Below are 20877 nucleotides of genomic sequence, written 5' to 3' on the forward strand. Positions count from 1 at the left end.
TCTTCCGCCTTCCGCGTACACCTGCGACACGTGGCCGAACAACCAAACCGGAAGAACCGGTGGTGCCAGTTTGCTAGGAAGGCGCTCCTATGCAGGCTCACGTTTTCTCCAGCTCTATTTGTTGTTTTGCACAAGTCTCATTTGATATTTGCCACTTTTTGGAGACAAACGGTAAGACATACATTTGTTTTTTAGCAGACATACACTTTTAAGAGGAGTGGCCAGATGGGGTCACTTAAAATTTTGCATGACTGATGCAAGGCATTCTAACACGTGGGGTGGCCAACACTTTTTACAGGGTCTCGGCCAGGGGTGGGCAAACTAGTCCTCAAGAGCTTCCGTGGGTGTATGTTTTTGTTCCAACCGAGACAGTTTAACCAATGGGGTTTCTGCTGAAACAAGAAGCACCTGTGGGTTAGGGCTAAAATATGCAACTATAGCGGGCTTCTGAGATTTGGGGTCCTGTGTTCAAATCCTGGTTTGGTATACCTTTTGTTTATCTCTTCACGTCCTAAAGTCATGTCATTTTTTTTGTTTAATTATTGGGGGCTGAGTGGTTAGAGCATCAGCCTCTGAGATCCATGGTCTTTAAGGCGCAAAGAGACAAACAAAAGGTATACTAACCCTGGATTTGAACAGAGGATCCCAGAAGCCAACACTCTAACCACTCGGCCACCAGGCCTGCTATAGTTTTGTATTGGGGGGGAAAAAAAACTTGACATGATTTTAGGGCATGAGGAGACAGACTAAAGATGAATCGACCAAGATCGGAACCCAAGACCCCAGATGTCAGAGCACAATTCTCTAACCACTTAGCCACCAGGCATGCTGCACTTGCATATTTGAACCCTAACCCTATCCCAGAGTGCATGCTTTGCTTCCAAGATCAGGCTTGATCAGGCATGTTTAGCATATGGCAAAGCTCTCTAGGATGTGAGAAATGAGATTTTGAGTAGCACCTAAAATTTTTGCAAAATCAAACTTTTACCTGTTCCATACACATTTTCATTGACTTTGGCCCACAAATATAGTGTCTTCAAAAATGTTTGACCCCATAGGCCAATAATTTTGAAACAGTGGAGCAGGTTGGTGAAGCCTTCCTGCGGTGTCCTCAGAAGTGTTAGAAGAGTAAGTGTAGCAACCCACATTTCAGCCCTTTTCTTGACATTTTTGGTGCTAAGTCCTAATTGTTTTGTAGTTAGTTGGCACTTTCTTTGCATACTCTAACACGCAAAATGCCTTTTCCTTTCAAGTGAATGGCATTTCTTAACCTGTAAAGATAGAAATGCCAAACATTACACACAAAACTTGAAATGTTTCTACACAAGCTGTGAAAGTTTGAGGTCAATTCAACAAAAATTCTCAAAATTATTGGGCTACAAAATGGGGTCAGACATTTTCGAACACCCTGTATATAGTAAGGCTTTTTTCTTTAAAAAAATCGACATAGTATAGTAAGGCTAAGAAAGTCGGAGAATAAATCTGACTTCTGATTCTTCTCCTAGTTGTTGCTGTGGTCCAGTGGCAAAAATATTGGTTCAGAACTTGAGGTGGGAATCAGGAGTGAGTTCAATTCCACTCTTTGCAATTCACAAATTGTTTATTGAGGTAATGAAAAGGATAAATATAACTTCCAATCACATCATTTCAGAAGTCACTGTGGTCCAGTTGCAAAGACAATGGGTCAGAACTTCAGGTGGACTTAAGTTCAAATCAGGAGTGAGTTCAATTCCACTCTTTGCAATTCTCAAATTGTTTATTGAGGTAATGAAAAGGATAGATATAACTTCCAATCACATCATTTCAGAAGTCACTGTGGTCCAGTGGCAAAGACAATGGCTCAGAACTTCAGGTGGACTCAAGTTCAAATCAGGAACGAGTTCAATTCCTCTCTTTGCAATTCTCAAATTGTTTATTGAGGTAATGAAAAGGATAGATATAACTTCCAATCACACCATTTCAGAAGTCACTGTGGTCCAGTGGCAAAGACAATGGGTTGAAATTGAAGTTTGACACAAGTTCAAATCTGGAGTGAGTTCAATTCCACTCTTTGCAATTCTCAAATTGTTTATTGAGGTAATGAAACGGATAAATATAACTTCGAATCACATCATTTCAGAAGTCACTGTGGTCCCGTGGCAAAGACAATGGGTCAGAACTTCAGGTGGACTCAAGTTCAAATCAGGAGTGAGTTCAATTCCTTTCTTTGCAATTCTCAAATTGTTTATTTAGGTAATGAAAAGGATAAATATAACTTCCAATCATGTATAGGCGGGCCGCCTCGTGGTGTAGTGGGTCAGTCACCTGCCTGCGACATGGGTGTCGAGGGTTCACGTCCCGGTGTCGCCAGTCAACAACTGTATGGTGTCGGCAGTCAGCCGAAGGCTGACTGTCGAACACCACCAGGAACCCCCCCCCCTCCCAACTGTCTTCTGGTCAGCTGAAGGCTGACCGGAAATATTGTTTTGCTGAAAAAAATGACTAAGTCTTTATTTGAATGAAAAAAGGATTACCCATTTACTGAACTACTAGTGTAGTGATTAGTCAAACAAGAGCGGGATTCGAACCCCATTTCCCATGTGGCAGTCAAATCCACTAACTTGAGGTCTGTCTGACCCATTGTCTTTGCCACTGGACCACAGTAAAGTTGGAAGTTGTATTTATCCTTTTCATTACCTCAATAAACAATTTGAGAATTGCAACGAGTGGAATTGAACTCACTCCTGATTCCCACCTCATGTTCTGACCCAATGATTTTGCCAGTGGACCACAGCAACAACTAGAAGGTGAAGAATCAGAAGTCAGATTTATTCTCCGACTCTCTTAGCCTTACTTGCTATGTCATTTTTTTAAGAAAAAAAGCCTTACTATACTATGTCGTTTTTTAAGAAAAGAAGCCTTACTATACAATATCGTTTTTTAAGAAAAAAAGGCTTCCTCTACTATGTCGTTTTTCAAGAAAAAAAGCCATGCTATACTATGTCGTTTTTTAGGAAAAAAAGCCTTACTATACTATGTCGTTTTTTAAAGGAAAAAAGCCATACTATACTATGTCGTTTTTTAGGGGGGAAAGCCATACTATACTATGTCGTTTTTTAGGGAAAAAGCCTTCCTCTACTATGTCGTTTTTCAAGAAAAAAAGCCATGCTATACTATGTCGTTTTTTAGGGGGGAAAAGCCATACTATACTATGTTGTTTTTTAAGAAAAAAAGCCTTACTATACTATGTTGTTTTTTAAGAAAAAAAAGCCATACTATACTATGTCGTTTTTTAAAGGAAAAAAGCCATGCTATACTATGTCGTTTTTTAGGGGGGAAAAGCCATACTATACTATGTTGTTTTTTAAGAAAAAAAGCCTTACTATACTATGTCGTTTTTTAAGAAAAAAAAGCCATACTATACTATGTCGTTTTTTAAAGGAAAAAAGCCATGCTATACTATGTCGTTTTTTAGGGGGAAAAGCCATACTATACTATGTCGTTTTTTAAAGGAAAAAAGCCATGCTATACTATGTCGTTTTTTAGGGGGGAAAAGCCATACTATACTATGTTGTTTTTTAAGAAAAAAAGCCTTACTATACTATGTTGTTTTTTAAGAAAAAAAAGCCATACTATACTATGTCGTTTTTTAAAGGAAAAAAGCCATGCTATACTATGTCGTTTTTTAGGGGGGAAAAGCCATACTATACTATGTTGTTTTTTAAGAAAAAAAGCCTTACTATACTATGTCGTTTTTTAAGAAAAAAAAGCCATACTATACTATGTCGTTTTTTAAAGGAAAAAAGCCATGCTATACTATGTCGTTTTTTAGGGGGAAAAGCCATACTATACTATGTCGTTTTTTTAGGGGAAAAAAGCCATACTATACTATGTCGTTTTTTTAGGAAAAAAAGCCTTACTATTCATGGTCATTTTTTAAGAAAAAAGCCTTACTATACATGGTCTTTTTTGTAAATAAAAAGCCTTACTATACTATGTCGTTTTTAAAGACAAAAAAGCCTTACTATACTGTGTCGTTTTTAAAGAAAATAAGCCTTACTATACTATGTCGTCTTTAAAGAAAAAAGCCTATACTATGTTGTTTTTTAAGAAAAAAGCCTTACAATACTATGTCATTTTTAAAGAAAAAAAGCCTTACTATACTATGTCGTCTTTTAAGAAAAACGCTTTACTGTACATGGTCGTTTTTTTTAAATAAAAAAGCCTTACTATACATGGTCATTTTTTAATAAAAACCCTTAATATACATGGTCATTTTTAAAGAAAAAAGCCTGACTATATATACATAGTATTTATTTTTTAAACAAATAAAAGCTTTACTTTACATAGACCACTTTTTTTTAAAGAAAAAGCCTTACGATGTCCAGCCATTCAAGTCATTTTGCATGCCAGCTTTACGTTTGTACCAAATCTCGGGGTATTCTTTGCTCAGTTATGAAGCACGTCTAATAAGATGAATAAATATTTGACATTATCGTCGACAAGGAAAAAGAGTGTCGCCAAACTTTCGTCAAAACATATATATAGTGAGCCTTTTTTAAAAATAAACACCATGTATAGTATAGTTAGGCTTAAAAAAATAGACTTTCTTTTTTTTCTTAAAAAAAGACAATACAGTGGGTGCAGGTTTTTGTTCCAAGCAATCCAACACAGACAATTTAACCAATGAGGTTTCTCCTGAAACAAGAAGCACCTGACTGCAATCCACTGATTGTATATCTAACATACCAGATTGGTGGAAAGGTTTCCTCTTATGGGTTGGAATGAAAACCTGCAGCCATTGCAGCCCTTTGTGGAATTATTTGCCCACCCCTGATGTATAGTAAGGCTCGTATTTGATCCAAAAAATTGTGCGTGGCCAATTTTAGGGGATACAGGCATAGGCATTTTGCATCACAGATCAGAAAACAGTACGTTGTTAACCACGCCCCCCTTTCACACCGTTATTTCCATTCGGTTCCCAGAATGACCGAAGGCGCGAAGATCGAGCGGGTAAGCGCCATCTACTTACAGGAGGTGGAACTGACACATCGGCGAAATGAGCGAACGGGCAACAGCGCGGGTGAGCGGCGCTCGACGTGACCGGGAGTCGGAATCCACCGTAGGGGGATGAGAGCGTAAACGCCGTTTGTCGTTCCAGAACCGACGTTCACGGTGGAGGAAGCGGTGGAGCACGTGGGATTCGGGAGATTCCACCTCCTGCTCTTTGTCATCTTGGGAAGCGCCAACGTGAGACTGGCGGTCTCCGCCGGCGGAACGGTCTCGGCCGCTAACGCTCGTGCCAACCTCGCCTAGATCGTGGAGGCCATGGAGATCATGCTGTTGGCCGTCATTTCTCCCGAGATTCGTTGCGAGTGGCACCTGGAAGACTGGCAGGTGGCGCTGGTGTCTACTGTGAGTCCGACCAGAGAGCTGTCAAAGCTGTTTTTCTCCCCCAAAATGTAGCCCAGCCAGCCACATTATTCGAGTCCAGTTATTTCATCCACATATGCCATCTGTCCAGATGGTGTTTCTCGGCTTCATGGCGTGCGGCGTGCTCAGCGGCTACGTGGCCGACCAACACGGCCGCCGGAAGGTCGCCGCGACTTTGTCGTCGGTCGCATCGCCGGGAACAAAGTTGCAAAGTTGACGGGCTCTCGCTTCAGGTTCTTGTCGGAGGTTTCGTGTGGAGCGCCTACTTCTCCATCCTCACCTCCTTTGCACCGTCCTACCCTTGGTTTATCTTCCTGCGGAGCTTGGTGGGCTGCGGCGTGGCGGCGGGCTCGCAGGGGTCAGTACGCACACACCGGGTTGGGTGCGTTTGAAGATCTGACCAGTGTTGGCCCACCGCGCAGTTACGTTCTGAAGACTGAATTCATCCCGTCCAAGTACCGGGCCATCCTGCTGCCTGTGGCCGCCGTGAGTTCGCCGCCGCCGCCGTCATCGCTATGCTCCGTCTGCACGCCATCTTTGCATGTCTAGATCTTCTGGATGTTGGGATCCGTGCTGATCATCTTCCTGGGAATGCTGGTAGTCCCCACGCTGGGATGGAGGTGGATGATCCGCCTGTCGGTGGTCCCGAGCATCTTCCTCCTCTTCCTTTTCAGGGTCAGACCCCACGTCGAGGACCGCCGCCTCGCCTCGGGCTGACCTTGGCTTCCGCTTCAGTTCATTCCCGAGTCGGCCCGCTTCGACGTGTCGGCGGGGAACATCGCCGCCGCCGCGGACACACTGCGACGGATCGCCCGGATGAACAACGCCTCTCTGCCGCCGGGACGTTTGGCGGAGAGCATGGCGGTGGGTGGGAGTTCCTTTTTTTATAGCGATGGAGTCTTCAAGCAAACGACTTTTTCAGAAGAAAAGAGGGAGGTGGAAGGATCTGCTGACATCCACCTTCAGGACCACGTCCCTGCTTCTCTGGTACTCGTGGTAAGGCCGCATCTCGGCGAGAGCGCGAGAAGGTGGGCTCACGTCTCGTTTCCCCGCCGCGTCAGGTTCGTGGCCTCCTTGGCCTACTACGGCTCTGTCCTGAGCAGCTCGGAACTTCTGGAGAAGAACTTGTTGTGCGTGACGGACGGAGAGCACGCGCACGAGGTCAAGCGGCCTCCGGAGGACGGACGCTGTTACTGCATCCCCTTCGCCCAGGGCGACTACCACACGCTCCTCATCAGCTGTTTGGGGGAGGTTTCACGTGAGACGGACGGCGACCTGTCTCCCGCTCGCATCGCCGCCGGGGGTGAAATTGGCTCGCTCTCACTCACCAGTGATTCCCGTCAACATCTTGCTCTTGAACGTGTTGGGTCGGCGGAGGAGTTTGTTACTCTTGCAGCTGACGTCGGCCATATTCTTCCTGCTGCCCAGCATCTGCACCAACTCGTGAGTAACTCGGGTGGACCGCTCGCTGGTCTCGCCCACGGCTCAGTTCTCTGGTATCCTTCAGGTCGGGCTTCACGCTGCTCTTTTTCCTGCTGCGCTCGGTGGTCTCCATGAACTTCACGGTGGTCTACATCTACACCGCCGAGGTGGCCGCTCCGTCCGTCGCCCGACCCACGATCTCGGCGCTCTCGGGGGACTCAGCGTTCTTCCCTCTTTCAGGTTTATCCCACCGTATCGCGTTCGCTGGGGATGGGCACCTGCACTTCGGTCAGTCGTCTGGGAGGAATGATCGCTCCCTTCATTGCGCAGGTGCGTCTGGGGGCCGTCCTAGCCGCCGTGTCCTGAGTTTGATTTATTCAATAAAGGGAAAATACATATAAATGAACATACAGTAATCCCTCGAATATCACAGTTAATGTAGAACAGACATGGCCACGATAATCGAAAAATCGCAAAGTAGGGTCACCCCTATTATAACTACCTTTTTTTCAGTGTTGATTCCTAGTAGCAAGAGTGGCTTCCGCTTACAAGTCTCAGCGTAGATTTTCACATTTTTATGAACTTAAAAATATATATACATTTAAAAAAAAAACAATTTCTTCAGTGCTGAGTCCTAGTAGCAAGCAGAAGACAGGGGAGTGGCTTCCGCTTGCGAGTTTCAGCATGGATTTTCACATTTTTATGAACTTTAAAAAAATAAAATATACAGACGCTCCCCTACTTACGAACAACGGTACATACGAACATGTCTGCAAATTGCGTTTAAGTCCAAAAATGTTCGCAAGTCCAATTTTGTATTTCGCGTCTTTTTCGGAGTAGTACTTCTTTCCGCCGCTAATACCGACGCCTGGCGCTGTGAGAGCTCAGCTCACCCAGCATCTACCTTCTTCGTTGCAATGCGGAAGTGCGTGAATGTATCTCCAGTGTGCAAAGAACCTTTTTCATTTGTATCATTAAATATCTCATGCATCCAATATTGAATATGGTTGGTAAAAAGCTAAAGGCTTCTATTGAGGGAGTTGCAAGGAAGAGGCAAGCCATTTCATTTGAAACGAGTGGCAATAATAACGAAGCTTGATGCGCGTCAGAAAGTGGTGAGTGTTGCACATTCAGTACCATTTATAAACAGAAAGATCGAGCAGCAGGACCCAAATATTGAACGTTGCACAAAGTTTGCAAATCAATTGAATGATGCCATACAGTGCTACTGCATCATTTATGATGAAAAAAAGAAGAAAACTGTGCAATCGTCATTAGGTCGCTTCTTTTGGCCAGTTTCTAATACATAAATCTATCTCTCTCTCTACAGTACTGTACATATTCTCTCCATTTTATTAATTTTTTTTTTTTCAGTACAAACCAATGCGTGTTACTTATACAAGCCTTAAACATACAAATGCACTTATATAAACCTTCAATATACTTATATAGGCCTTAAACATAAATTATAATACAAAATATAGCACTAAATCAACTTACAAACAAATTCAACTTATGAACAATCGCTCGGAACCAATTGCGTTCGTAAGTTGAGGAGTGTCTGTATATACTAGTATATGTTTTGACGAAAGTTTGGCGACACTCTTTTTCCTTGTCGACGATAATGTCAAATATTTATTCATCTTATTAGACGTGCTTCATAACTGAGCAAAGAATACCCCGAGATTTGGTACAAACGTAAAGCTGGCATGCAAAATGACTTGAATGGCTGGACATCGTAAGGCTTTTTCTTAAAAAAAAAGTGGTCTATGTAAAGTACAGCTTTTATTTGTTTAAAAAATAAATACTATGTATACATAGTCAGGCTTTTTTCTTTAAAAATGACCATGTATATTAAGGGTTTTTATTAAAAAATGACCATGTATAGTAAGGCTTTTGTATTTAAAAAAAACGACCATGTACAGTAAAGCGTTTTTCTTAAAAGACGACACAGTATATAGTAAGGCTTTTTTTCTTAAAAAAAACGACATAGTATTGTAAGGCTTTTTTCTTAAAAAAAACGACATAGTATTGTAAGGCTATTTTTTCGTAAAAAACGACATAGTATAGTAAGGCTTTTTTCTTAAAAAACAACATAGTATAGGCTTTTTTCTTTAAAGACGACATAGTATAGTAAGGCTTATTTTCTTTAAAAACGACACAGTATAGTAAGGCTTTTTTGTCTTTAAAAACGACATAGTATAGTAAGGCTTTTTATTTACAAAAATGACCATGTATAGTAAGGCTTTTTTCTTAAAAAATGACCATGTATAGTAAGGCTTTTTTGTTTAAAAAAGACCATGTATAGTAAGGCTTTTTTTTCTTAAAAAACGACATAGTATAGTAAGGCTTTTTTTCCTAAAAAAACGACATAGTATAGTATGGCTTTTTCCCCCTTAAAAAACGTCATAGTATAGCATGGCTTTTTTTCTTGAAAAACGACATAGTAGAGGAAGGCTTTTTCCCTAAAAAACGACATAGTATAGTATGGCTTTTTTCCTTTAAAAAAACGACATAGTATAGTAAGGCTTATTTTCTTTAAAAACGACACAGTATAGTAAGGCTTTTTTGTCTTTAAAAACGACATAGTATAGTAAGGCTTTTTATTTACAAAAATGACCATATATAGTAAGGCTTTTTTCTTAAAAAATGACCATGTATAATAGTAAGGCTTTTTTGTTTAAAAAAGACCATGTATAGTAAGGCTTTTTTTTCTTAAAAAACGACATAGTATAGTATGGCTTTTTCCCCCTTAAAAAACGACATAGTATAGCATGGCTTTTTTTCTTGAAAAACGACATAGTAGAGGAAGGCTTTTTCCCTAAAAAACGACATAGTATAGTATGGCTTTTTTCCTTTAAAAAAACGACATAGTATAGTATGGCTTTTTTCCTTTAAAAAAACGACATAGTATAGTATGGCTTTCCCCCCCTAAAAAACGACATAGTATAGCATGGCTTTTTTTCTTGAAAAACGACATAGTAGAGGAAGGCTTTTTCCCTAAAAAAACGACATAGTATAGTATGGCTTTCCCCCCTAAAAAACGATATAGTATAGTATGGCTTTTTTTCCTTTAAAAAACGACATAGTATAGTAAGGCTTTTTTTTCCTAAAAAACGACATAGTATAGCATGGCTTTTTTTCTTGAAAAACGACATAGTAGAAGGAAGCCTTTTTTTCTTAAAAAACGATATTGTATAGTAAGGCTTCTTTTCTTAAAAAACGACATAGTATAGTAAGGCTTTTTTTCTTTAAAAAATGACATAGCAAGTAAGGCTAAGAGAGTCGGAGAATAAATCTGACTTCTGATTCTTCACCTTCTAGTTGTTGCTGTGGTCCACTGGCAAAATCATTGGGTCAGAACATGAGGCGGGAATCAGGAGTGAGTTCAATTCCACTCGTTGCAATTCTCAAATTGTTTATTGAGGTAATGAAAAGGATAGATATAACTTCCAATCACACCATTTCAGAAGTCACTGTGGTCCAGTGGCAAAGATAATGGGTCAGAACTTCAGGTGGACTCAAGTTCAAATCAGGAATGAGATCAATTCCACTCTTTGCAATTCTCAAATTGTTTATTGAGGTGATGAAAATGATAAATATAACTTCCAATCACATCATTTTAGAAGACACTGTGGTCCAGTGGCAAGAACAATGGGTTGAAATTGAAGTTGGACACAAGTTCAAATCTGGAGTGAGTTCAAGTCCACTCTCTGCAAATCTCAAATTGTTTATTGAGGTGATGAAAATGATAAATATAACTTCCAATCATCTCATTTCAGAAGTCACTGTGGTCCAGTGGCAAAGACAAGGGGTCAGACAGACCTCAAGTTAGTGGATTTGACTGCCATGTGGGAAATGGGGTTCGAATCCCGCTCTCGTTTGACTAATCACTACACTAGTAGTTCAGTAAATGGGTAATCCTTTTTTCATTCAAATAAAGACTTAGTCATTTTTTTCAGCAAAACAATATTTCCGGTCAGCCTTCGGCTGACCGGAAGACAGTTGGGAGGGGGGGGGTTCCTGGTGGTGTTCGACAGTCGGCCTTCGGCCGACTGCCGACACCATACAGTCGTTGACTGGCGACACCGGGACGTGAACCCTCGACACCCACGTCGCAGGCAGGTGACTAACCCACTACACCACGAGGCGGCCCGCCTATACATGATTGGAAGTTATATTTATCCTTTTCATTACCAAATAAACAATTTGAGAATTGCAAAGAGTGGAATTGAACTCACTCCTGATTTGAACTTGTGTCCACCTTAAATTTCAACCCATTGTCTTTGCCACTGGACCACAGTGACTTCTGAAATGATGTGATTGGAAGTTATATCTATCCTTTTCATTACCTCAATAAACAATTTGAGAATTGCAAAGAGTGGAATTGAACTCATTCCTGATTTGAACTTGAGTCCACCTGAAGTTCTGACCCATTATCTTTGCCACTGGGCCACAGTGACTTCTGAAATGATGTGATTGGAAGTTATATCTATCCTTTTCATTACCTCAATAAACAATTTGAGAATTGCAAAGAGTGGAATTGCACTCAAGTCCACCTGAGGTACTGACCCATTGTCTTTGCCACTGGACCACAGTGACTTCTGAAATGATGTGATTGGAAGTTATATCTATCCTTTTCATTACCTCAATAAACAATTTGAGAATTGCAAAGAGTGGAATTGAACTTGAGTCCACCTGAAGTTCCGACCCATTGTCTTTGCCACTGGACCACAGTGTTTTCTGAAATGATGTGATTGGAAGTTATATCTATCCTTTTCATTACCTCAATAAACAATTTGAGAATTGCAAAGAGTGGAATTGAACTCGAGTCCACCTGAAGTTCTGACCCATTGTCTTTGCCACTGGACCACAGTGACTTCTGAAATGATGTGATTGGAAGTTATATCTATCCTTTTCATTACCTCAATAAACAATTTGAGAATTGCAAAGAGTGGAATTGAACTCATTCCTGATTTGAACTTGAGTCCACCTGAAGTTCTGACCCGTTGTCTATGCCACTGGACCACAGTGACTTCTGAAATGATGTGATTGGAAGTTATATCTATCCTTTTCATTACCTCAATAAACAATTTGAGAATTGCAAAGAGTGGAATTGAACTCGAGTCCACCTGAAGCTCTGACCCATTGTCTTTGCCACTGGACCACAGTGACTTCTGAAATGATGTGATTGGAAGTTATATCTATCCTTTTCATTACTTCAATAAACAATTTGAGAATGTCAAAGAGTGGAATTGAACTCGAGTCCACCTGAAGTTCTGACCCATTGTCTTTGCCACTGGACCACAGTGACTTCTGAAAGTTTCAGTTTCTAATACATAAATCTCTCTCTCTCTCTCTCTACAGTACTGTACATATTCTCTCCATTTTATTAAAAAAAAAATTTCAGTACAAACCAATGCGTGTTACTTATACAAGCCTTAAACATACAAATGCACTTATATAAACCTTCAATATACTTATATCAGCCTTAAACATAAATTATAATACAAAATATAGCACTGAATCAACTTACAAACAAATTCAACTTATGAACAATCGCTCGGAACCAATTGCGTTCGTAAGTAGGGGAGCGTCTGTATATATATCAGAAAAAATCGCAAAGAGGTGAATTTGCGATAAGTGAAGTCGCAATAATCAAGGGAAGACTGTATACATATTCAGGTTAATAAACATGTACTATACCTAGTATCAGTGGCGGGCCGTGCATTTCACACCTAGGCCTTCAGTAGTGCTGTGTGTGAGTCAATCCAACCCTCAATAAGTATTTTATGGCTATAAAACCTTTAATGCAGCTACAGCTGCAACACAAAAAAGAATCAATAATAACCTAAAAAATTGAATTATTATTTAGGAAAATAGACATATTTTACTCACCAAAAATTATTTTTATTTATACACAAAATCCATCCTCCTTTCTTTCCTCAAGAAGATTTCAATTACTCTGTCGTACAGATTACACGTGCGTTTCAGGTCCATCAAGAAGTTCTTTTCTATCGCCATCAAAGCTAATGCTGACAGTCGAGTCTGTCCTGTTGTATTTCTGCCATAAGTTTTGATTCTGTTTCGGGCTGAAAATGTCCGTTTGACAGAAGCAGTGGACACAGGGATGGTCACTGTCAAACCCACTAATGTGTACAGCCGCCCCATGCTCTCACTCTGATTTTTCTGCTGAAGGAAGTCAAGGAGATCAGTGGGAGATTTTCCTGTAAAATAATCTGTGGCATACATTACAATCAGTGCTGTTCTTAGCCGAGGCAGATCGAAAAGTGTACCGTGGCTCTCCATTAAGATGGAGAAGGCTGCATTAAACAAGCGTCGATAAGACTCCAGTATTTGTATTTAATCAATAAATGCTGTTTTCGGCTCGATTTTACCCCATTCTCGGGCAATGTTTGCCGGTACGTCTTTTCCCGGGAAAATCACCCCCCTGGCCCGGTTGTAATGTCTGAAAAGCTCCAGTGTTTGTATTTAATCATTAAATGTTGCTAGGAAGTGGATTTTACCCCATTTTTGTGCATTGATTTATTGATTATTTTTTATGTGTCACAGCTGTAGCTGCAGTAGAGGTTTTATAGCCATAAAATAGTTTTGGAGGGTTGGATTGATTCGTTGAAGGCGCTACGAGAAAATGCACGGACCGCCACTGGTTAATTGGTATTGAATTCCAGGTATGTGAGGCATGAACAGAAGGGAACTACACAGTCACCTCTAGAGCCAGCTCTTGTTGATCCCTTTTTTTTACAAAATTTTGCAGCGGAGGAGGGGCTTTGTGTTGGAATATTTTGTGAACTAAGGTGGCATCTGCATATTTAACAGTATTGTCACAGTTCATGGTGTTTGTCTTTTTTAAATATCTGATAGTGGTGGTATGTTTTTGGTTTTCTGTTGTTCGTCAAGGGGAAAAAAAGCAAACTAAATTTTTGGCCTACTTGGCACTCTGTCCTTTTCAGGTGCTCATGTCTCATTCGGTGATTCTGGCACTAAGTCCCTTTAGCGTGGCTTGCGCTCTTTGCGCGGTGGCGAGCTTCCTGTTGCCCATTGAAACCAAAGGGCGAGCTCTCTTGGTAAGTCACTTATACGCAACCAATTCTGATTGTTTTGGAAAAAACTCTAAAAGCTGTTTTCCCCCCCTCTTAGCAAATTTCTTGACGATCCATCGCGGGAAAACGGCTCAGTGGTTGGACAGTAAGCACGTGGGCTGTGCTCATTTCAAAATCTGACATTACTTTCAAGTCATTTTGAACAGTAGATTGTTTGAGCGTGTAAAATTGGGAAAAAAGACAATTTTATGGCACCGTGTTGCTTTTGAACTTTCTTGAAATTGGATTATGTTGCACGTGGTCCTCAGACAGAATCTGTTGGAATTTGCCATTTGTTTTCCTAATAAATCCAACAAATTTTGAAATCGACTTCACCTCAATTCAAACGTCGCACGTTTTGAATCCACACAAATGGCGAGTTGTCACTGAAAAGAAGACAACCGTGTTACCAGGTAGCGCTGAGTGCAAAAAAAAAGGAAGGCAATCTGTGCTTTTAAGCTTATTTAAGCAGACGGATTACTGCAGTCTGACCCGTGAGTGTGATTAGAGTGGATTTCAAGTTGTGAACGAGCAACGGCGGCGGCGATTGGGGTAGGCTTTGCGTCGGCGCTCCTTTTGGCTCTCGTCGAAACGACGGGCTTGTCCAAATAATGACGGATACCTGAAGGCCCGAGGGCGCGGTCGCCGACGGAAAGGCGCCGTGGCCTTCCGAAGCAGAGCCGTGCCTCGCCATGGGAAACGAGACGCGTCCGGGAAAAGGTCAGGAGCTGTTCGACGACTTTGTGACGGCGTCCACCTGTGGGGCGGCGCTGTGCTCCTTTGGCCGACTGTGCGAGCATCTGTGCCTGGACAAAGAGCTGGCCGAGCGCCCGCTTTACCGCGCCATCAAGCGGCGCCTCAGTTACTGGAAGGCCGACGCGCTGTGGAGCAAGCTGGACCGCCGGGCTTCTCGAGAAGAGTACTCGCAGAACCGAGCCTGCCAGAACGCCACGGTACGTGCGCCGGCTCTCTCGCCGATCTCTCCGGAGACGCCGCGGGCGCTGAAAAGACGTCGCTTCGGGCGCGTGGCGCCGGGTCACGAGTGCGCCGTCCCACTATCCATCAGTGCGCCGTGATCGGGGCAGGGCCTTGCGGTCTGCGCACGGCGGTGGAGCTGAGCTTCCTGGGCGCTCACGTGGTGGTCCTGGAGAAGAGGGACTCCTTCTCCAGGAACAACGTCTTGCACCTGTGGCCCTTCGCCATCCACGACCTGCGCGGACTCGGCGCCAAGAAGTTCTACGGGAAGTTTTGCGCCGGCACCATCGACCACATCAGTGAGATCTCCCTCCGCCGGTTTCCCGGCGAGCTCGCGTTCATAGCTCACCCCTCTGTCCTCGGTAGGCATTCGGAAACTTCAGCTAGTTCTGCTCAAGGTGGCGCTATTGCTCGGGGTGGAGGTTCACGTCAACGTGGAGTTCAAGCGCGTGGTGGAGCCTCCGCCTCCTGAACAAGGACCGCGTGGTGAGCGTCTCCGCCATCTCCGCGCTCTCCCGGTCTTTGCGCGTAAACGTCTCTCTGCCGTCCAGAAGTGGGGTGGACTTTGGAGGCCTGGCCAAAGTCTCACGTTGTCAACCAGCTGCAGTTCGAGGTCATCGTGGGAGCCGACGGTCACAGGAACACTTTGCCGGGTACGACGCCTGCCCGTCGTCGCGGACTTTCGAGTTCTGGCTAGTTGTCCGACAGCTAAAAGGCGCGTCCCGGCAGGTTTCCGGCGCAAGGAGTTCCGCGGGAAGCTGGCCCTCGCCATCACGGCCAATTTTAAAAACCGCAACACGCGCGCCGAGGCCAAGGTGGAGGAGATCAGCGGCGTGGCTTCCATCTTCAACCAAAAGTTCTTCAAGGACCTCCGACAGGAAACCGGTACGAACTCTGGCGAAAAAAGAAGAGAGGGCGGGGCCAAAGTGGTGAGAGCCACGGGAGGAGGATTGCTTCCCCTGGTCTTGAGCGTTCTCACGTGGATCTTTTCAGGCATCGATCTGGAGAACATGGTTTACTACAAAGACGAAACGCACTACTTTGTCATGACGGCCAAGAAGCACAGCCTGCTGCACAAACGTGTCATCTTGCAGGTGTGGCTTCCATTTGTGTCTCCTTGTTGGTGGTCCTTGTTGGTGGTCCCCGCCTTCGCCAACCTTCATTTCTCCCGGCAGGACTTTGCGGACACGGAGATGCTTCTCTCTCGCGAGAACGTGGACCAGAAAGCCTTGCAGGCCTTTGCCCGCACGGCGGCCGACTTTTGCACCAACGGGCAGCTTCCATCCCTGGACTTCGCCGTGAACCACTACGGCCGGCCGGACGTGGCCGTCTTCGACTTCACGTCCATGTACGCCGCCGAAAACGCCGCCGTGGTCCGCGTGCGCCACGGCCACCGGCTGCTGGTCACGCTGGTGGGAGACAGCTTGCTGGAGGTGTGGCCGCTCGTCCCGGGGCCTCACGGGGGCCGCGACTGCTGACCCTCCCGCCGACGTCCGACCTTCCTCAGCCTTTCTGGCCGATGGGGACCGGCGTCGCTCGGGGTTTCCTGGCCGCTCTCGATGCCTCTTGGATGATTCGCCGATGGTGTCAGGGAGATCTTCCTCTGGAAGTCCTCGCCGAGAGGTGCGTGAGCGACCGCCTGGCCTTTAGGAAATAGCACCCCCGCCCCCCCTCCATGTCGTCATCCTGACGGTCTGTCCTTCGGTGCGAAGAGAGAGCCTGTATCGTCTATTGGCTCAGACCACGCCGGAGAACATGCAGAAAAATATCGCACTGTACTCTTTGGATCCGTCCAGTCGTTACGTCAACATCTGTCAGAGCGTCACGCCAGATCAGGTCTTTGGAAAAACACAAAAACCACGCCTGCCGGGGCCGGACGTCATCAACTTTCCCCACAGGTCAGAAACTTGGTGGATTCGGGAGAGCCGGTGGGAACGGGTGACGGCGAGCCCGGCGATCCGGACGACATCCGATCGCGGCCCTTGTCCGAGTCCAATCAGCTGCTCTCCTGGTGCCGCGAACAGACGGCGGCCTACCCCGGCGTCGCTGTCGGCAACCTGACCACGTCGTGGAAAAGCGGCGTGGCGCTCTGCGCTCTCGTTCACCGCTACAGACACGAGCTGATGTAATCTGAGAAAAAAATCTCGTCTCTTCTCCTACGCCGCGGTGACGTTTCGGGGTGGCCTTTCCGCAGAGACTTTGACTCGCTGAACCCGGAGGCGGACGAAGAAAACATCCGCTTGGCGTTCGACCTCTGCGAGCGAGAGTTGGGAATCTGCCCCGTGATGACGGTGGAAGAAATGACGTCGGCGAGAGAACCCGACGCGCTGTCCATGGTCGTCTACCTCAGTCGGCTTTACCAGCTGCTGCAGTGTTCCCCGCAACCTCCGGGTGAGAACCCGAGGAGAAAAAAAAAACAAATCTAAGCCTGATGATGAAAGCCAGTCATTTTCCTAGCAAGGTTAATGAATAATTTAATAATTGACACATTTTCTTCTGCTTTTACTTCAGCGTGTCAGAGTTCCGAGGCGCCGGCGACCCCCTCTCTCGACGGGTCAAGGACCGACGAACACCCTCTCGAGGTAAACGCTTTGCAGTCGAGTTATCGGTGGGCCTTCTTTTGATTGTTGCGCATGCAGGAGGTCCTGAGCGCTCTGGCTAGAAAGAGGATGAGCGACAGCGCCGAATTCACGTCCCAAACGGCGCCAGACTCCCGTTCGTCTTCGCTTTCTCTGGTGGGATTTCAGGCTTCGTGCAATATGCGGTATAGTTCTATTTACCAGCTTTCGGAAACTCCTTTGATTCCAGAGCGAGGGGACGGTGTCCCAGCCCCCCGACGCCACGCTGAAAACGGACCCCGGCGAGGAGACGGTAAGATCTCGGTCGGTCCTGCGGACTTGTCTTCATCATGGCTGAATGTTAACGCACGTGGGCGCAGATGGCGTGCGCCAGCGACGTGTGTTTTTTCTGCTGTGAGAAAGTTTACGCCATGGAGCGCGGGAGCGCCGAGGGTGTCTTTTTCCACCGTCGCTGCTTCGCGTGCCAGCTATGCGGCGGGGCGCTTAGAGTCGCTGCCTACCGTTTCAGCGCCGCCGAAGGTGAAATGAAAAATGGGCCGTCTTCTCTTCGAGGTCACCCCTTGGTCATTTGTTTTTCTTTTTGGGCTTCAATTCTCAGGAACCTTTTCGTGTCCGCAGCACTGCGAGACGTCCTGCGTGCAGGTATCAGGTCAGCGGACACCTTGCGTGAGTACGCACATCTGGATTCTCCACGTGGGAGGAATTTATCGTCCGCGGTCTGCGTCCTCAGATGTCGTTGTCTTCGACGTGCTCTCAAGTCTCGGCGGACGACGAGTGTCGCCGTCTATCGGGTAGGCCCGCCTCACATGACCGTTGCAAAGCAACCGGCAAAACTGCGGGTGCGCGTGTAGTATTCTCAGTCTCCACGGTGACCCGGGAGCGGATTGAGCTGGAAAATGACGAAGCGGAGGTAGAATCGCCAATGTGTCGCCGGCCGAGCGACGGAGAGTTCAGTTCGGAGTTGGAGGCGCTCGATATCGCTCAGCAGGAAGATGAGCTTCGATGCCGCCTGTACCCGATCGGCCACGAGGACGAGGACGAAGAATTTAGCGACGGTAATTTAGGGCTAATAGCCGTGTTTTCGCCCCGACGGTGGCTTCTCACCGATTTCTGGTGCCAGCAGGTGCCTCCGATGTCACTCCGCCGGGGTCACCCGTCCTCGCCACTCCTTCCACCGCCTCCTTCGTCACCAAGGTGGACTCGGCCTCCTCCCTCTGTTCCTTCCCCCCTCTTGAGAAAGAGGTCGTTGTCACGGGAACGGCAGCGGTGGGAGAATCTCGGCCAATGGACTCACTCTCTCCGGGGAAACTCCCATTGCCCGTGGTGCCCACGGGAGGGTCGGGGCTAGGTCACTTAATGGGGTCTGGGCAAAACATTACATCACCACCCTCCCTTCGAGCGGCCCTGTGGAAAGCCGTGGTCAGACGGAAGGCAAAAGTCAGTCGAGGTGAGACGTCGTGGGTGGGCGCTGCTTCGGAGACGATTTGGCAGTTTTTCTTCAAGACATTTCTTGTATTTTCCGAGCAGAGCATCCCACCGCGGTAGAGTCCTCACCGCAGGACGTCTGCGCTTTGAAGACCGCTAATGTTACGGCCGGATTGGAGAGACTGAACGTGAATGAGCCAGAGGCCACGCAGGTACGCGGACCAGGCCACCAGCTAACATTGGATGCTGATGTCTCTTATTCTCGCTTTTTCAGCTTGCTTACATTCCGCATGCGCTTGCATTCAAGCGAGCCTTTCCCGTTAAGGTAGAAGCACCTTGCACCATCCCTGGCAACCCTCCCCTTTCCCCCTCTCCACTCACCCAGTTTCTTCTTTAGTTCCTGCGCAAACATTTCCCGCAACCAGGTCCTCACGCCGAGTCTGACGGGCGTTCGTCCTGCGCGACGGAGGTGGTGGGCGTCCTGGTTCAGCCCGAGGAGCCGTCCAGTCTCAGCGTCCCGGAGAGCCTGTTCCAAAGTCTCCCCGCAAGCCAGCGGGAGGACCCTGCCGAGTGCTGTCGCCCACGCGAGAGCGCACAACGGCGAGCCAAACGGCGCCAGCTTAAGAGGCTGCGCCAAGCGCAGGTCAGTAGGGCACCTTCGTTGACACCAGCTTGAATTCTGCATCTGTTGTTATTGGTCAAAATCCAACAAGAGGTCCAGAATTGGAACCCTCCGGGAAAGCAGATGTTTTGGTGGCTCATAAGAAATACTAGTCCGGTGTGGCTCCGTTTTCATTTGCGTGAGTTTTGAGAGAACGTTTTGGGGATGTCAAGATGATCCAGAGGGAGCTGGAGATGGTCGAGGAGGAGCAGCAATGTCTGGAGGCTGCTGGGGTCACGCTGGAAAAACATCTCAGGGGAGACCACCAAGGTAGCGTTATGAGAATGAAAGCGCCGCGAAAAGATAACGCTCCATTCTGCGGCATTTGCGGGCAGGTGCCGACGTGGACGAGAAAAGCGGACTCATGCGGCTTTGGTTCCGTCTGGTCCAAAGGAGGAACATTCTGCTGCGATACGAGTCGGAGCTGGCCATTCGGTACGTAGGCAATGGGCGATCAGTCGCCTCGGACTTTGATGCTAAGCCGACCTTTTGCGGCTTTAGTGCGAGAGATCTCCAGCTGGAAGACCGACAGAGCGGCTTGCAGCGCGAGCTACGAGAGAACATGACCCTGGACGGTGAGTCCCGGAGAAAAAAATTCAGGGCTGACATTGGCATCAGTTCGGAAATTTTGTGCTGAGCCTCCGTCCGTCTTTGTGACTGCAGACCGCCTGAAGGACGAGACGGAGCTCGGCAAGGAGCGGCGCCTCCTGGAAGAAATGCTGGACGTGATGGAGCAGAGGAAGGCGCTGCTTCCCCTGCTGGAGGAACTGCGACTAACGGCCGAGCGAGAAGGACTCGACCACGGGGCTGCTTCGCACCATGCGCCGTGAAGAGCGACACGTGTGCTCACATTGTGGTCAAAGATTTCCTCAAAGAGGAACGTTAAGTCCACAGGAGAACCCTAAAGTGGGGCCAAAGATTTGCTCGGAGGTGAAGCTTGAAAATTTAGAGAAGAACTCACTATGACGGGAAACCTTTCTTTTGCTAAGGGTGGCGCTCTACACTTTGCTGAAATGGGAATGGGAATAAGTCCCGCAAAAACCCACACTGGTGAGAAACCACTCCTCTGCTCAGTTTGTGGCCAAAGCTTTTCTTAGAAGAGTCTGGCGAAGAGAGGAGCGTTTTGGCGTAAGAAATGATTGGCATTTCTTTTTTAACTTTACTTGGAACAATTTATTCACTACATTCCATTCACTTGATATTGTTTTACATTTATACATTAAAAAAATTCAGCAGCAAAAAGCTGTATGATGTGAGATTATTTATATATATAATAAATATATATGTATATATAATATAC

The 20877-nt window shown here is 46.0% G+C and overlaps 3 protein-coding genes across 17 annotated transcripts; all 3 read left to right on the forward strand.

Moving 5' to 3' along the window:
- Window positions 1-26: 26 nt before the first annotated feature.
- svopl (SVOP-like) lies at window positions 27-14263 on the forward strand. Of its 13 annotated transcripts, none has more exons than XM_077593324.1 (17): window positions 27-171; window positions 4965-5062; window positions 5141-5229; window positions 5296-5394; window positions 5504-5575; window positions 5646-5770; window positions 5835-5898; window positions 5962-6009; window positions 6087-6276; window positions 6335-6399; window positions 6474-6670; window positions 6744-6855; window positions 6920-7001; window positions 7075-7164; window positions 12948-13011; window positions 13857-13922; window positions 13996-14263. In XM_077593324.1, the coding sequence occupies exons 2-17, from the start codon at window positions 4966-4968 to the stop codon at window positions 14045-14047; spliced, it is 1512 nt and encodes a 503-aa protein (XP_077449450.1). In that variant the 5' UTR covers window positions 27-171; window position 4965; the 3' UTR covers window positions 14048-14263. The 13 variants fall into 13 exon arrangements, with proteins under 13 accessions (XP_077449450.1, XP_077449446.1, XP_077449454.1 ...); XM_077593328.1 differs by having other exon boundaries at window positions 28-171; window positions 5962-6087; window positions 6148-6276; window positions 6335-6408; window positions 12951-13011; XM_077593329.1 differs by having other exon boundaries at window positions 28-171; window positions 5962-6087; window positions 6148-6276; window positions 6335-6408; window positions 12954-13011.
- A 156-nt stretch (window positions 14264-14419) lies between these two features.
- LOC144068664 (protein-methionine sulfoxide oxidase mical3a-like) lies at window positions 14420-18535 on the forward strand. Of its 3 annotated transcripts, none has more exons than XM_077593312.1 (18): window positions 14420-14890; window positions 15004-15211; window positions 15279-15398; window positions 15464-15565; window positions 15642-15797; window positions 15906-16006; window positions 16088-16345; window positions 16420-16535; window positions 16625-16748; window positions 16811-17037; window positions 17107-17303; window positions 17424-17494; window positions 17552-17647; window positions 17721-17783; window positions 17851-18010; window positions 18090-18140; window positions 18222-18282; window positions 18343-18535. In XM_077593312.1, exons 1-18 carry the CDS (start codon window positions 14630-14632, stop codon window positions 18377-18379), a joined length of 2409 nt encoding a protein of 802 aa, XP_077449438.1. In that variant the 5' UTR covers window positions 14420-14629; the 3' UTR covers window positions 18380-18535. The 3 variants fall into 3 exon arrangements, with proteins under 3 accessions (XP_077449438.1, XP_077449439.1, XP_077449440.1); XM_077593313.1 differs by having other exon boundaries at window positions 18110-18157; XM_077593314.1 differs by having other exon boundaries at window positions 18110-18140; window positions 18343-18516.
- LOC144069255 (uncharacterized) lies at window positions 18414-20823 on the forward strand. The gene is made up of 9 exons (XM_077594497.1): window positions 18414-18546; window positions 18615-18938; window positions 19019-19128; window positions 19191-19241; window positions 19314-19559; window positions 19751-19847; window positions 19913-20012; window positions 20079-20152; window positions 20241-20823. Exons 1-9 carry the CDS (start codon window positions 18414-18416, stop codon window positions 20405-20407), a joined length of 1302 nt encoding a protein of 433 aa, XP_077450623.1. The 3' UTR covers window positions 20408-20823.
- Window positions 20824-20877: the final 54 nt, after the last annotated feature.

The sequence above is a fragment of the Stigmatopora argus genome, chromosome 23 (genome assembly GCF_051989625.1).
Source record: "Stigmatopora argus isolate UIUO_Sarg chromosome 23, RoL_Sarg_1.0, whole genome shotgun sequence".
NCBI lineage: Eukaryota > Metazoa > Chordata > Actinopteri > Syngnathiformes > Syngnathidae > Stigmatopora > Stigmatopora argus.